Source organism: Myotis daubentonii, chromosome 1, assembly GCF_963259705.1.
Source record: "Myotis daubentonii chromosome 1, mMyoDau2.1, whole genome shotgun sequence".
NCBI lineage: Eukaryota > Metazoa > Chordata > Mammalia > Chiroptera > Vespertilionidae > Myotis > Myotis daubentonii.
Window position 1 is genome coordinate 175,625,964 of NC_081840.1, and position 15,588 is coordinate 175,641,551.

At 44.8% G+C, this 15,588-nt stretch overlaps 1 protein-coding gene across 7 annotated transcripts in view; it reads right to left on the reverse strand.

The window, feature by feature from the left end:
- AFF1 (ALF transcription elongation factor 1) overlaps nt 1-3,280 on the reverse strand; it is a 134,029-nt gene extending 130,749 nt beyond the window's left edge. For 2 of the 7 annotated variants that reach the window (XM_059665972.1, XM_059665927.1), the window contains exon 1: nt 3,017-3,260. Coding sequence is in view for 5 of the 7 variants with exons in the window: in XM_059665927.1 (XP_059521910.1) it covers nt 3,017-3,033 (17 nt within the window). In the remaining 2 variants the exon portion in view is untranslated. Of the gene's footprint in view, nt 1-3,016 lie in introns of all 7 variants that reach the window. The other 5 variants (XM_059665944.1, XM_059665936.1, XM_059665919.1 and 2 more) reach the window with 5 other exon arrangements.
- Nucleotides 3,281-15,588: the final 12,308 nt, after the last annotated feature.

The following is a 15,588-nucleotide window of genomic DNA, read 5'->3' on the forward strand; positions in this document are numbered from 1 at the left end:
AATGATCAATTTCCTACTTTTAAGTTTTAAAATGAGGAAGAGAAATATACAACCTCAATTTATAAAAATTCACAAGCCAAGAAATACTTAGGTAGGTCCCTCCCTTATTCGAAGTACTTCTGGCTTATGCAGGGGATACTAAAAAATGTGAGGTAATATTTTGCTGACTATTGAAAAGGAATACATTGCCTAGTCTATACACCTGAAAAATTAGTTGTATACCAACCATCAGTAACAAATCAAGGATATTACCTTATACCACTGCCAAAGAATGAGAGAAAAGTGCCAGGGTCAGCTCTATTCATTATCAGTGCTACAGAATTCAGTTTCGGCCAAGTTCCCACCTACCTCTAAATCTCAACCCTCCTAGTGCCATGACCCTTTAATACAGTTCCTCGTGTTGTGGTGACCCCCAACCATAAAATTATTTTCGTTGCTACTTCATAACTGTAACTTTGCTACTGTTATGAATCGTAATGTAAATATCTGATATGCAGGATGTATTTAGGCGACCCCTGTGAAAGGGGTCGGCGACACACAGGTTGAGAACCGCAGTGGGTCTAACTAACTAACTAACTAAATAAATAAATTTAAAAAATCAAATTTAAACAGTGTGCAATGAAACTACTGTGGTTAGAACAAACCAAACTATGAATTGTTGGATCCAATGAGGCCAGCAATCTAAATTACTTGTTTCAAGAGCAAACAGATAGAGTGTGTGGCACATGGGCAAGATTTTACTAGCCCAGATTATATATCATAGATGCTGGCTCAGTTTCACTTAGGACTGGGCAGGGTCACTTGGCCCAGCTTTGAGGTTTCCCTGAAATCCACAAATATCTGCAACCTTCTCCACATAGTCTCTCTTTGGATCTCAAAGGTTACCCACTCTCCCTCAAAACAGCGTGTCAAATGAGCCTGGACCACATTCCAGATGTAAATGGAGAAAATGGACATTTACAGTTTGTGAGATACACTCCCAGTATGCCGGCTAAGAAAACAGCGCACCTCCTAGGCCTGTGGCTGAAAGCCAGGTAGAAGAGTGAAACACGCACTGTCCTCCTATTTCAACTGCTGACAGGCTGACCCACCACACTAATAACCCAGGTTACATCTCGGGGCAAAGCACTTTCAGCAGAAACTGCTCCTGGTAACACCTCACCTCAGCACGCAAGAGGCAGCCTGGCCAGGAACAAGTGCCCTGCCTGTGTGACCGGAAGCAAGAAAGGCTGGCTGGGCCTCAGTTTCCTTAACTGACCTCACGTGGAGATAAAAACCCTGGCCTTAGGTGACTGAGAGTCAGAGGTAATCCAATTAAAGTCGCGGTGCCGGCACACGGCGGATCCAATGTAGCCATTAAACCCGTTTATTCCTAATTAGTTCAAGGGCCGAGGCACTGAAATCACTCACACCTGAATTCAAATCCCAGCTCCGAATCATTGCTCTCCGTTACACAGCAGTCACGGAATTCCTTAGATCCCGGGTATCTTAGTCCAAGGTTTTGTGCCATGGACCCTTGGGCAGCTGAATTTCAGGAGAAGCTAGCAAAGAATAAATAGGCAACTTCTGTTTCCCATCCAAGTCAAGAGCTCCTTCCTAGAACAATCAATACAACCGGGGCAGAGATTAAACCACTTTGTTGAGGCTCAGGCAGCGGTTCTCAACCTGTGGGTCGCGACCCCTTTGGCGGTCGAACGACCCTTTCACAGGGTCGCCTAAGACCATCCTGCATATCAGATATTTACATGACGATTCATACCAGTAGCAACATTACAGTTATGAAGTAGCAACGAAAATAATGTTATGGTTGGGTCACAACATGAGGCGCTGTATTTAAAGGGCCAGAAGGTTGAGAACCACTGGTTGAGAGGCTCCAACAGACAGAGCAGGTGGCACACAGGAGAGGGGCTCTCCATAGAGCCTTTCTTTTTCTTCCTAGAAAGGTCTCTCTCTCGGAGAAAAGAATCTGAAGTCTCATCTGACCCCAACTTCGCCATCAAAACCTCTCCTTCTCTCCGGGATCCATCTGGGTCTTTAGCCATGGAATGTGGCTCAGCCTTCCACAAGACCCCCAGACCCCTGCACCACAAACACCCCCCTGAAGAGCCCTCTTAACAGCTGAAGTCTGTGACACCAAACTGCTTTCTAGTAAATCTAAAGGTTATACACACACACACACACACACACATATTAAAAATAAAGAAAGACACCTAACTCCTAAGTGTCCCTTTAGCACCAACTGCTGTCACAACTAAAATGAACTCGCACCACAGTGTGAATCTTCAAACAGTCACTAATGCCTTGTCATCATCGGTCTTGAACGCTCATAGGACAGAATAAGTTAAAAACCACGGAAAAGTCAGAGCTTGAGGCACCTACAACAGGGTCCCCCCGCCCCCCCAACTGCGGCTCATTATCCTCCCCTTCGCCAGCCCCGTGCATTCCGGCCGCTGCCTGCTAAGCAGAGTCAAGCTGTGTCGTTTTATGGGGAACCGTACATTTTCGCAATAAAATTTCCAATCGCTCACTGAGCAAAGGCTCAACCCCCACCCCACCCCCCACCCCACCAGGTGAACTGTTTTCCATTAATTGGCGGATGCAACTCTACTCACGACACTAGAGGGGAAGAATAATAATAAGATAAAAAATCAAGAGAACCCAAGGGAGGTGCACAAAGAAAGTGAACGAAAATCTGGGGAAAGCCAGACACATTCAATCAGCTTCGCGTCTCTGAAACCCACGGCGGCTTTTGGAAGAGCGGAGCGTGCTAACTTGAATCCTAACTTGAACGCAACGCCCCGCTCTCCCCGGCAGGACCTGTCTAGGGCGCTCGCTGCCGTTTTCTCCCCTGACGGTAACTAACGACCCCCGGCACCGGGAACGAGGAGAAAGCGGGACCGAGCCGCCGCCGTCCCCGCCCGCCTCCCCCGCCCCGCGGCACCCCGACCCTCCCCCGCACCCTTCAAGTCCCCCGGCCACGGACACCTTGGAAAAGTTTCTCCCCGCGCCGGCTTACCTGGACTGGGCTGCCATCCTTCAGTCGCTAGAGCTCAAGGTCTCCTGTCCATCGGCGCCTTCCCCCCGCGGCCCTTCTGCCAGCGCCGCGCTCACCATTTGCCGGCGCCCGGCGGGGACGGCTCCCCTGCGCGGCTCCCCGAGCGGCGGGGCTGAGTACCTGCTCCGAGCCCGGCGTCCGCGGCACAGCCTCCGGCTCCCAGCGTATTGGCTCGCACTAATCCTGATGGACATCCGGGCACTGGGGCCTCCGCGGGCCAACCACACTCGGGCGGCCGGGGGGGTGGGACACCGCGTCCGAATGCAAAGCGAGCGAGATCCCACAGGGCTATTTCGGAGGAAGGACATGAAAGGGGCCCACGCCCGCGCCCACCCGCTCCCAGCTCCCACCCAACAGCACGAGACCTCGGGACCGCGTAGGAAGGGGAAGAAAACCTTTCGGGCTCAAAGAAAGTTCTCAGAGTTCGCCAGCACACACACCCCCCCCCTGAAGAAAGTTCCGATGGTACGGTCCTCCTCCTTAAATGGGCATGGCGCTCGGCCGGCCCTAGCCGGAGGGGAGGCTGGGCTGCGCGGGCGGGGGCGCGGGGCACAGGCGCCGACGCAGCGCAGCTCGGCCGCTCGCGGGGAGCCCCGCCTGCCGGCTCCGGAGCTGGTGTTCCTGGCAGGTTTAACAATGTACAAACACGCCGCCGGAACATACGGTACCCGGCCGCTCGGAACTCCAGCTCCAGTTGGAGTATTTGTTGAATCCTGAGCCCCAAGAGGCTGCAGGGAGCCAGGAGTAAAACCACAGCAGAAAGCCGTGTCCGCTACTTTTGATCTTTGCAATGCTTGCAGTCGGGAAATGGGCAGCTCACGCACTCTTGTTTTACTCCGCTCGCTTTCAGTTTTGATTTCATTTTATATTGAGACAAATATTTACAAAACGCCCTTCTTTCTTGGGGGGGGAGGGGGAGGACAACATGCAGATTACAAAGGACACGAACTCATTTTGGTTCTTGAAGTAATTAAGGGATTGACAAAATTTTCAAAAATGACTGAGGTTGCAAACGAACCACATAGTGCACAGTATAAGAAATACAAACGAAACCGCGTCCTAGGCTGGGGAAGGCATTTAAACTTAAACTGTGCCTAAAGAAGAAAAAAAAACTTCCTTGGGTAGAGATGGAGGGAGGTTGTGCTTCAACACTCATGGGGACCACAGCACAACGTAGGAGCTGGAAATTCTTAAATGGATGCCTGTCCGGTGCACTCCCCACTCTAGCTAGAATCCTGACAGTGTGGCCCATCGCACAGAGATACTCCAGACTGCATTACTAAGAAGCCCTAGATTACAGACACGTTGATGTCTGGCACAAAAATAAAAATAAAAATTCGAAGTTGGGAGGCTGGGGGTGGGAGAAAGGCCCAATGCATCTCCAATGGTGGTTCTCAAAGTGTGATTAGTGGACTCCCTAGAGTCCCCAAGACCTTCTCAGAGGTCAAAACTATTTTTAGAATAACACAAAGACATTATTTGTCTTTTCACTGTGCTGACATTTGCACTCATGGTGCAAAAGTAATTGTGGGGAAACGGCTGGCGCCTTAGCGCTAATCAAGGCAGTGGCAGCAAATGGGCCTGGTCGTTACTGCATTCTTCTTCACCGCATATTAGCAATAAAAAATGAAAAAAAGGCGCACACCAATTTCCTTTGCGAAAGCCCTTAAGGAAGCAAGCTGTAGGAATTACTACTTTATTAAATCTTGACCCTCGAGTACAGGTCATTTTGATGTTCTTTGTGACAGAATGGGAAGTACACAGGAAGCACTCGGCTGCTGCAGAGTGGAGTACAATGGGGGTCTAGAAAAAAAGGCACTTGTGTCATTGAGTTGCGAGCGGCACTAGCTGCTTCTCGTGGACTACCATTTTTTTCTTGAAAGAACAATTGACAAAATGTGGGTACCCTGACTGGGGCATTTGGCAGTCATTTTCCCAACAGTGAACAAAGTAAGTCTGTTTCTGCAAGGAAAACAACTGACAGTATTTATTGTCAATAACCGATTTTGAGCTTTCAAGCATCTTGGATAACTTCACATCTGCCACTGTGAGCTTGACAGCTTCCCAATACTTAAAGACCTCTCTGATGCGATAAGGGCAGTAATGAATGTGACTTTAGAAGGCCTGCATGATCTTAGTGAACTCTCTGAATGTTGGTCAAAATCACTCATGGGTAAAATATCCACTGAGGCCCTGGCCGGTTTGGCTCAGTGGATAGAGTGTTGACCTGTGGACTGAAGGGTTCTGGGTTCAGTTCTGGTCAAGGGCACATGCCTGGGTTGCAGGCTCGAGCCCCCGTAGGGGGGATGCAGGCGGCGGCGATCAAGGATTCTCTCTCATCATTGATGTTTCTATCTCTCTCTCCCTCTCCCTTCCTCTCTGAAATCAATAAAAATATATTTTTTAAAAAAAAAATCCACTGAGAGTGCAAGGCAGACCAATGGATTTTAATGTAGAAAAGTTAAAAAAGCAAAAACGCTTAATGATGCGATTTCAGATTCCACATGGCAACGAACCTTTCAGAAACTATGACTTGTGGTGGAGCTTGGGCATAGTATCAAAAAAAGGTATTTTCTCTGTAAGACTGAATCTTCTTTATAGACATAAACCAAAATACTGTTAACACTGAATACAGAAAGAGATATGAGATTCCAGCTGTCTTCTGTAAAGCTAGACAGTAAAGACATTTGCATAAATGTAAAATAACACCACTCCTCTTACTAATTTTTTTAATTTCGGAAATAAGTTTGTTTGTTTTTTTAAATGAATTTTGGGGTGCAAAATTATTCCATGTCATTTGCCAATACTTCCATGTCTCCTCACCTCTCCACACTCATCATGGCTTCCCTTATATTAAAGTTAATATTATTATATTATAGCTATTCCCATCAAACCTCTTACACCTAGATCAGCCTTAACAAAAATGTGGTCAAACCACCTGGAACATGTGTAAAAACAAACTCCAGAACTACTGAGTCAAAATCCTTATGGGGTGAGGTCCCAGGCATGTGCATTTTAACAAATTCGCGAGCTAACACTCGCCTGCTTATATGTGAACCATTTACTTAGATCATGCATTTTTAGAAAACGTTGTTAACAGCTTTTTGATTCAGTGTTGGTTTATAATCCCTCAGTCATTTTAAGGATATGGTTAGAAGCATTTATTTTCATTCCTAAGAGATCTCTATCGAACAATAAAATACTGTTGGACATATATATGTTCTTTTGTAATAGTAGAGAGAGAAACCCACCTTCAAGAAAACAAAGTATATAAATTCTGACAAAAGTCTCCTCCCAGAAATGTTTTGTCATTTTCCCCCATTTTTCTCTTGCTATTCTAAATACCAAAGATGATCATTTATGCTTTAAACAAATTGATGTCAGACATATAAGTCGAAACAATATTTCATAATAGCATTTACTCACAAATTTTCCATTTACCACAGGCTAGAATGGTAACAACACTAATATTTAAAATTAAATTTTCCCTCTGTGAGCTGTGTCTATTGTCTTGACATGATTTAAATACTATGAAGAAATGAAAGAATACAGCAAATATTTACCCAAACGGAAATATGGAATGAACAGCAGATCAGGATTACAACTGAGATTCCCTGGGCTCTCAAGATCACCTGTAATGTGAATTAGTGAGGGTAATATGAAACAGAAGTGGGACTACACTAGATTTGTAATAAATCTACAAATACTGGAGGTAAGGGCAGGAGAAATTCTGTAACTGAGTACTGTATGTGGCTGAAGAACTACTGCTATACAAACATGGGTGATATTATTGCCAAGTGTCTGAAAACACCATTGTACCCGACCCACAGACTTGTTCAGCAGTGACACTGAACAAAAAGACATTCTTAACCTTTTGGTGGCATGGAATTCTTTGGCTTTCTGATGAAATTTGAGGATACAGGACCACATACAACATCTGTTATACTTTGATGTGGTTCATGACTCCTTGCAACCCGCTTAGCAAGGACCTGAGGCTCTACAGACTTGAGGAGAAGACTTCCTGGGCCCTAGAATATGCTCAAACCGGACCAACTAATACATGCAACTCACCTGGAAAATAAAGAGTAAGATCACCTGCCAATCTTCACTGCCCCGTTACAAAATTAGGATTATACTAGTATTAGTCATTGCCCAGTACAGTGAAGACTTTCTAATGATAACAATGGAAAGATGTTATACAACAGCAAGACATCACCTATCTAATAAAATAACAAGTTTTTCTGTACAGTGAAAATGTGCTAATCAACTCTACATTTCCTGAATTCATCAATCCTACAGTAACCAGGTATGCTAAAACGAAAAAAGGAAGGTACACAATTTAATAATTAGGGCAGAATTTATAAGAATTTAATAAATAGGGCAGAATTTAGACTAGTCTACTATATGAAATGGATTCTTGAATCACAAGAGTACCTTTTTATTAGCTCTTTAAAGATTTTTTGAAATTGATTTTGAGAGAGAGAAACATGGATGTGAGAGTAGAACATCAATTGGCTGCCTCCTACAGGCCTTCTACCAGGAATAGAACCTGAAATCCAGGCATGGGCATGAGCATGGGCATGGGCATGGGATTAGAACCAGCAACCTTTCCGGGCATGAGACAATGCCCAACCAACTGAGCCACATCAGCCAGAGCTTTATTCGCTCTTTAACACGTTAAGCGCCCAGCCAGTTTTGTCTTCCGGACAGAAAGTATAGTGTCAGTCACCGGTGACTGACTGGGCGCTTAACGTGTTAAATCAATGAGCTTTATAAATGACTTACACACATGTAGTGGCAACAATATGTGTGGCATGTGTAACACATCTTAAGTATAATCACAAACGTGCACTAGATATTGTTATCCTAGAGTGAAAATAATCTTTAAGTGTGCCGTCATTTATTTGGCAAAATATGGATAGGCATATGTTTAAAAATATATATATTTACATTTTTAAGTTTTTAAAATTTAAGAGATGGAAGACAAAATCTAACACACCTTAATTATTTTTTAAAAATGTGAACAGGTTGCCTTAATCGGAACTATAAAATACCTCATTAAATGTACAGATGTGTACCATGATGCTCATTCAATGAGTCTACTCTCTAGGAGCACTTTTGGTCTAAAATATACGTAGGTCAAATCTCCTCGCTAAGAATTGCTACTTCATTTCAATAGAATGTTGTTTAATGAGGACACTTCACAAATCACTTCACCATGAGAAGGGTGCTCAAGGTTGCCACTAGGACCTGATCTCAAACAAATCAGACCCAGGAAAAGGGAGGAGAGACAACGGAGGAGAAAAAGAGCAGTCCCCAGGAGAAAGGCAGCAGGGGAAACGTGCAGGAAGCATCACTGAGAGGGAACTGGCTCCCTTCCCCTTCACCTGTGACCTCAACACAGAGCAGTCCTGAGAAAGTTCTCTCCTTCCCCAGGCAATATTCCAGATTCACTCCCTACCATGGTCCCCTACCATGGTCTTCACAATGGGATACATGGAAAGTCTCAAGAAGTATGAGGGCAAAGGTTTTAAATAAATCTATTACCAGGTCCTTAATTTCCAAATCCCTTTCCTAAAACCAGGGTTCAGGATTTCCTTTCACTTCCTGCTTGCCTTTCCCTTCCTGAACAAGAAAGCAGGCCTCTCACCCAACCAAATCCACCTTAAAAGGGTTCACTGCTCCCGGATATAAATACCTCTAAGGCTCCAAAGGAACAGTTCTGTATAGGAGGACAGTCCCTGAGCTCAAATCAGAAAATATGAATAGACATCCAGGTAACCCCATGCCGTACCCATCTAGCTATATATTAGAATTATGAAATAAGGGACAGGGCCATCAGAAGTCAGATTTTCTCTGATATGTCTCAGATGGTAAGTCTGAGAATGAAGACTTGCAATTTTTCAACGTTCTGTTGAGGGTGCGCAAAGATGTTTAAAGACTGCTGCCCAACTTGAACTCTTTCTTTACCTCGTTTCTTTTTCTCTGCTTCTAGTCTGCATTTCTCCATATCTCCCTCTATTGCGCACTGATAAAACATCCCTCCTTCCCCTCCCAAATACGCCTGCCCATCTACACCAATAACTTATTCTCAGCCTACAAACAAACTCAAGTTCCTTTAACCCCTCATCCCAACACACAAACATGCTCACACTCTCACACATACTTTTTTAGACTTTTTATTTTGGAATACTTCTAGATTTACAGGAAGTTGCAAAGAATTCCCATACACTTCCCCAGCCAGTTCCCCCCTTTTCACATCTTATGAAACCATTTGTTATTTGTCAAACTGAGAAATCGGCATAGGCTATCACTAGGAACTAAACTCCAGACTTGATTTTGATTTCATCCGTTTCTCTGCTAATGTCCTCTTTCTGCTCCAGGACCCAGTTTAGGGCATCACCCACTGCACTGGGTCTGTGACGGTTTCTCACTCCCTCCTTGTTTTTCAGGACCTTCACAGCTTTGCATTCTGACCAGGTATCCTGTAGAATGTCGCTCTAACTGTGCTTGTCTGATGTTTTCCCCGTCAAGAGAGGGAGGGGATTATATTTCACCTGGTAGGTCTACACATATGACTGCGTAAGAAAGACTTTCTTCTCCAGTTATTCATTGAGTCAGTCACTTATTTGTATCGCTATGGGCTCGTGGATATTTATTTTATGCTTTGGTTATAATCCAATACTGCGTGATGTATTTTGTTGCTCAAGTTGTCCCGGCCTTGCCCATTGGGAGCTCTTTCAGGTTAGCTCCCTGTCCTTTGACTTGCTCCCATTTTGTCACTGACTTGTCTTCTGAGCACTTCCCTGCTTCCTGTACTACAAGAAGCTCCAGGCTCACCTTCTATTTTCTCTCCCCCACCCAATTCTACAGTCAGCCATTTCCCCCAGTATCAGTCTGCGCTCCTTAAAAGCCATGGCTCGGTCTCCTTCGGCCATCCCGCTGGGCTTTCTAAACAAATGGTCTCCTTCCTTTGCAAGGCCAGTGACCACCTTGCTTGAAGCTCCCCTCTGTGAACTTTCAGAATACCACCCTAGTTAGGGAGCAACTCATTTCACGTTATAATTCCTTCTGCTCACACATACAGGATCCAATAGAAACGACCAGAAAACTTCACTTTCCTCTCAGTCTACACCCTGTCTTGGACAATATCATCAGCAACTTCCCCAAGCGTCACTCCAACCCAACCCAACGCCAAGTCTGTTCTTTTCAGCTGCCCCCAAACTCTTTCCTGGATGAGAAAAGGCACTTGGGAGGTTGTATAAAATAAATAAATTAGTGAAAAGTGTCTCACTCTAGAGAGGCCAAGAAAAAGCTATCATTCCGCCTGCACACTGCTCAGGTCCACAAGGGCGGTTTCTGCAGAGGAAGGAGAGCCTATCATCACCAAAGGCAGAATGGGAAAGTGGGCGGGGGGGGGGGGGGGGTGGACGGCACAGATACACGAAAGCAGTTAATTGAACATTTGAATTCCATAGCTCTATAATGTTTGTACCTGTAATGATTAGCAATAACCCCTTGATATTGGATCTGCCCCTTAAGTTTTAGAATAGCCAAATCCAGTGAGCGTGCATAATAACAAGTATGCAGGGAGTGGGGTAGTAGTGATGCTTTTATTTTATTTTATTTTATTTTTAAATATATTTTATTGACTTTTTACAGAGAGGAAGGGAGAGAGATACAGTGTTAGAAACATCAATGAGAGAGAAACATCAATCAGCTGCCTCTTGCACACCCCCTACTGGGGATGTACCAGCAACCAAAGTACATACCCTTGACTGGAATCAAACCTGGGACCTTTCAGTCTGCAGGCTGACGCTCTATCCACTGAGCCAAACCGGTTAGGTAGTAGTGATGCTTTTAAAAAGAAAGGCAAGTGGGTGAGGGAAAGAGACACTGTCAGCCTGAAAAATGGCTCAGGCCAGGCAGTGACCCCCAGCAACTCCAACTCAACATGAATTTGATTGGCCCCAGATCCAACCTACTCCTCTCCGCTCAGTCCTTGGTTATCTAACAGTCACCAATCACCCAAACTACTAGTAAAGATCAGGCACTCACTCCTTTTCCTGGCTCTTTCTCCACATCTAAATCACCACCAAAATCTGAGAGTGCTCTTGAGCTAGTACAAGTACAAGAGTGCAGAAAGCATCCCTTTAAAATGTTCTGAATTTATCGCCAAACCGGTTTAGCTCAGTGGATACCTGAGGACTGAGAGGTCCCGGGTTCGATTTTGGTCAAGGGCATGTACCTTGGTTGCGGGCACATCCCCAGTGGGAGGTGTGCAGGAGGCGGCTGGTCAATGCTTCTCCCTCATCGATATTTCTAGCTCTCTATCCCTCTCCCTTCCTCTCTGTAAAAAAATCAATAAAATATATTTTTAAAAAAACAAAACAAACATAAAATGTTCTGAATTTATAAAACTAGTCTCTCATTACTTTTTCTCCCCCTAGGTTGAATATGCTTTCACCCTCCTGTTTTACAGACATATTTAATAGCATGGAAAGACATAATACAGTATAAGGGAGTTTTTTAAACGCTGCTGCAATACACTGCACCTGCTATGATTCCACTTCATCAGAGTTGATGAAATATGCATATTAAAAAGGTTAACTGGGCCTCTTTACCAAAATGCTGGCGGAAAGGATCAGATGACTTACCTTTTCTGCGCATTTTAGAATTTTCTAGGTATTATAAAATGAACACATACCTGCTTTTGTAGTGACACACAGAAAAGAAAATCACAATTATAAAAAAGGAAGTGGAGTCATGCTCTCCTTAATGACGGAGGCACACTCTGAGAAATGTGTCCTTCTGAGAATTGTGTCCTCCGGCAACTTTGCCACTGGGTGAACATCCCAGAGTGCACGTGCACAGACAGAGACGGTGCGCCTCCTGCCCACCGAGGCTCCATGGCCTAAGCCGAGGCTCCCAGCACACCAGCCTGGACAGCACGTGCTTGTGTGCAACATGAGACTAAATCCAGCCTAAGAGACAATGATGCGGCCCAGAGCCTGGGTAAACAAGGGATACATAAGGCTGCTGCCAGTGCAACATGGCAAGACGGTTTCACAGCCAACATTTTTTTTTTAATTAAATCTTTATTGTTCAGATTATTACATTTGTTCCTCTTTTTTTCCCCCCCATAACTCCCCTCCTCCCAGTTCCCGCCCCACCCTCCGCCCTCACTCCCCACCCACTGTCCTCATCCATAGGTGCACGATTTTTGTCCAGTCTCTTCCCACATCTCCCACACCCCTTTCCCCCCCAAGAATAGTCAGTCCATTCCCTTTCTATGTCCCTGATTCTATTATAATCAACAGTTCATTCTGTTCATCAGATTATTTATTCACTTGATTCTTAGATTCACTTGTTGATAGATGCATATTTGTTGTTCATAATTTGTATCTTTACCTTTTTCTTCCTCTTCCTCTTCTTAAAGGATACCTTTCAGCATTTCATATAATCCTGGTTTGGTGGTGATGAACTCCTTTAACTTTTCCTTATCTGTGAAGCTCTTTATCTGACCTTCAATTCTGAATGATAGCTTTGCTGGATAAAGTAATCTTGGTTGTAGGTTCTTGGTATTCATCACTTTGAATATTTCTTGCCACTCCCTTCTGGCCTGCAAAGTTTCTGTTGAGAAATCAGCTGACAGTCGTATGGGTATTCCCTTGTAGGTAACTGAGTTTCTTTCTCTTGCTGTTTTTAAGATTCTCTCTTTATCTTTTGCTCTTGGCATTTTAATTATGATGTGTCTTGGTGTGGTCCTCTTTGGATTCCTTTTGTTTGGGGTTCTCCGCGCTTCTTGGACCTGTAAGTCCATTTCTTTCACCAGGTGGGGGAAGTTTTCTGTCATTATTTCTTCAAATAGGCTTTCAATATCTTGCTCTCTCTCATCTTCTGGCACCCCTATAATTCTGATGTTGGTACGCTTGAAGCTGTCCCAGAGGCTCCTTACACTATCCTCGCATTTTTGGATTCTTTTTTCATTTTGCTTTTCCGGTTGGATGTTTTTTGCTTCCTCGCATTTCAAATCATTGACTTGATTCTTGCGCTCCTCCGGTCTGCTGTCGGGCGTCTGTATAATATTCGTTATTTCAGTCCGTGTATGCTTAATTTCTAGTTGGTTCCCCAATATAAGATCGAGGGTCTTATTAGTTTTCGTGTAGATCTCATTAAGTTTATCGGCAGCTTCTAAACAGTTCTTGAGAGACCTTAAAAGTGTGGTTCTGAACTCTATATCTTCCTTTGACAATTTTGTCCTGTTTCTTTGTCTCCGCATTTTGTTATGCTTCCTTGGTGCACCCCCTAGTGGTCTTTGTTCGCAGTCTTATAGTTAAATCTTGATTGTTGTAGCTAATTCCAGGGAGGGTTTGACCTCCAGGCCAAGTGGCTATGAGAATCAGCTGTGTCAGCAGTGAGAGAACTTCTGTCCTCTAGGGAGGTGCTAATCTAGCCTTTGCCTGAGGCTATCCGGCAAATGCCTCTGTGCAGGGCTTGGGCGGGGCGGGTCGCACAGGATCAACAGGGTGGGCCGGAGAGAGCAGTTATGGCGGCTCTCAGTCCTGTCCCCAGGGGCTCTGCCTCTCTGAAGTCCCAGCACCCGCTGCAAAGCTCGGAGAGAAAGCTGCACTCGCTCTGACCGAAGCCAGACAGTCCTGCTTCTCCTGTTTGAGTCTGGGTCCCTAAAGACTCGCCCGGATCTGGTGCTCAGAGTCTGCGACTCCCTCCCGATTGAAAACAACAACCTCGCCCTCCGCCGCCAGCCTGCTCCGCGCACTCCGCACCTCAGAATTTGACTTCAGCACTGTGCCTCCTCTGAGTGTCCGTGTGCGTTTCTCTTTCCTCCTAGTTGTAGGACTTCCACTCAGCCAGCGTTCCTGTGGTTCTGGGTGATGTCCCTTCCGTCTTTTGGTTTCACTTTTGAAGTAGTTGTTCAAAGCAGCAAACTCTGGCGTTAACCTATGCCGCCATCTTGGTTCTCCCATTTTTTTAATAAATAGAAAGAATACACTCTAAAATAATGATAAATAGTACCATAAATACATAAACTGGTAACATAGTCGTTCATTATCAAGCATTCTGAACCGTACAGCATTGTTGGTACTATGCTTTTACCCGACAGGCAGCACAGTGGGTTTGTTTGCACCAGCATCACCACCACAAACACGTGAGTAATGTGTTGTGCTGTGACATTTCCATGGCTATGACATCACTCGGCCAGAGGAATTTTTCAGCTCCATTGTTATCTTATGGAATCACTGTGGCTTACAGTTGTGCAGCGAGTAGGTGACTGTAAAATAAAATCTTAGCTCCAGAAAGCAAGCAGGGGGTCATCTAACCCATCTCTCCAGGCAAGAATGCTCTTTCTCTCCCTAGACTGGCCTGTTTGCCCAACTCCAGAGACAGCTGTTGGAATGACAAGGCAGCCCCTTCCACTGCTGGCTAGTGATGAGCACTGGAAAGGTTCTGTGATCCATAGAGCTAACATGGGCTTTCCTGCAGTTCTCGCCCATTGATTCTCCTTCCGCTCTCTTGAACCATATGTGGCCATCTAGCTTTCTTTTCTTTTCTTTTTAAAGGGAATTATATCAACATTTATTTTTCTCCTCGTGGATCTGCAGGGGGCTGGGTGCAGCTGGGCGGGGTGGCCCCTGAGCTTGGCTGACTAGGGTTGGAACACGGGCTGCAGGTTGGATTCAGGTCAGCTCTACAGGATTCTGTTCTGGGTGCCATCTAGCTTTCTTATGCTTACTGTTTGATGGTGTATCTTGTTCTATCCTTCTCCCTTATACCTATGCACGTTTTTGCATTTTAAATGCATTTATTGTAAGCACATTATTATATTGAGTAAGACCCAGTCTGCAGGATCTGTCTTGTAATAGAAATGTTTAGTCATTTATTTAAATTATTGATATATGTAGTTGGGTTTAAGTTCCACCAAGTTGGTTTTGTTCTCCATTTATCCCTCAGGGTTTTGTGTGTGTGTTTCCTGTGTTGCTTCTTTCCTGCATTCTTTTGCAAATTTTCAGGCCCCTTGCAAACTTACACAATCGAAACTCTGTGGCCGGGGCCCAGCGATTAGTCCCACAAGCCTTCCAGGTGATTCTGTTGTACACTAAAGTTTAGAAACTACTGCTCCAGGGCTAACATCCTTAATTTACCAAATCTTATTTAGAGTCGGTATTGTACCCATTCACAGCTTCTAATTCCTTTTTGAAATTAAAAATAATCATAGCCCTGGCTGGTGTGGCTCAGTCGGTTGGGGCATGGTCCCATGCACCTAAAGGCCAAAGGTTTGGTTCTGGTCAGGGCACATACCCAGGTTGCCGGTACAATCCCTAGTCCATGTTTTTCTCTCTCCCTTCCTCTCTTTCTAAAATTAACAAAAACATATCCTCAGGTGAAGACGATACAATCTTCCATTTTTATGGAACTCCCACCACTCTTATTTCAGGTTCTTCATATATCATCATGCTTTTTTCAATGGTTTCAAAAGAATTATTTCTCTTGCCAACTCTTTCCCCCCGCTC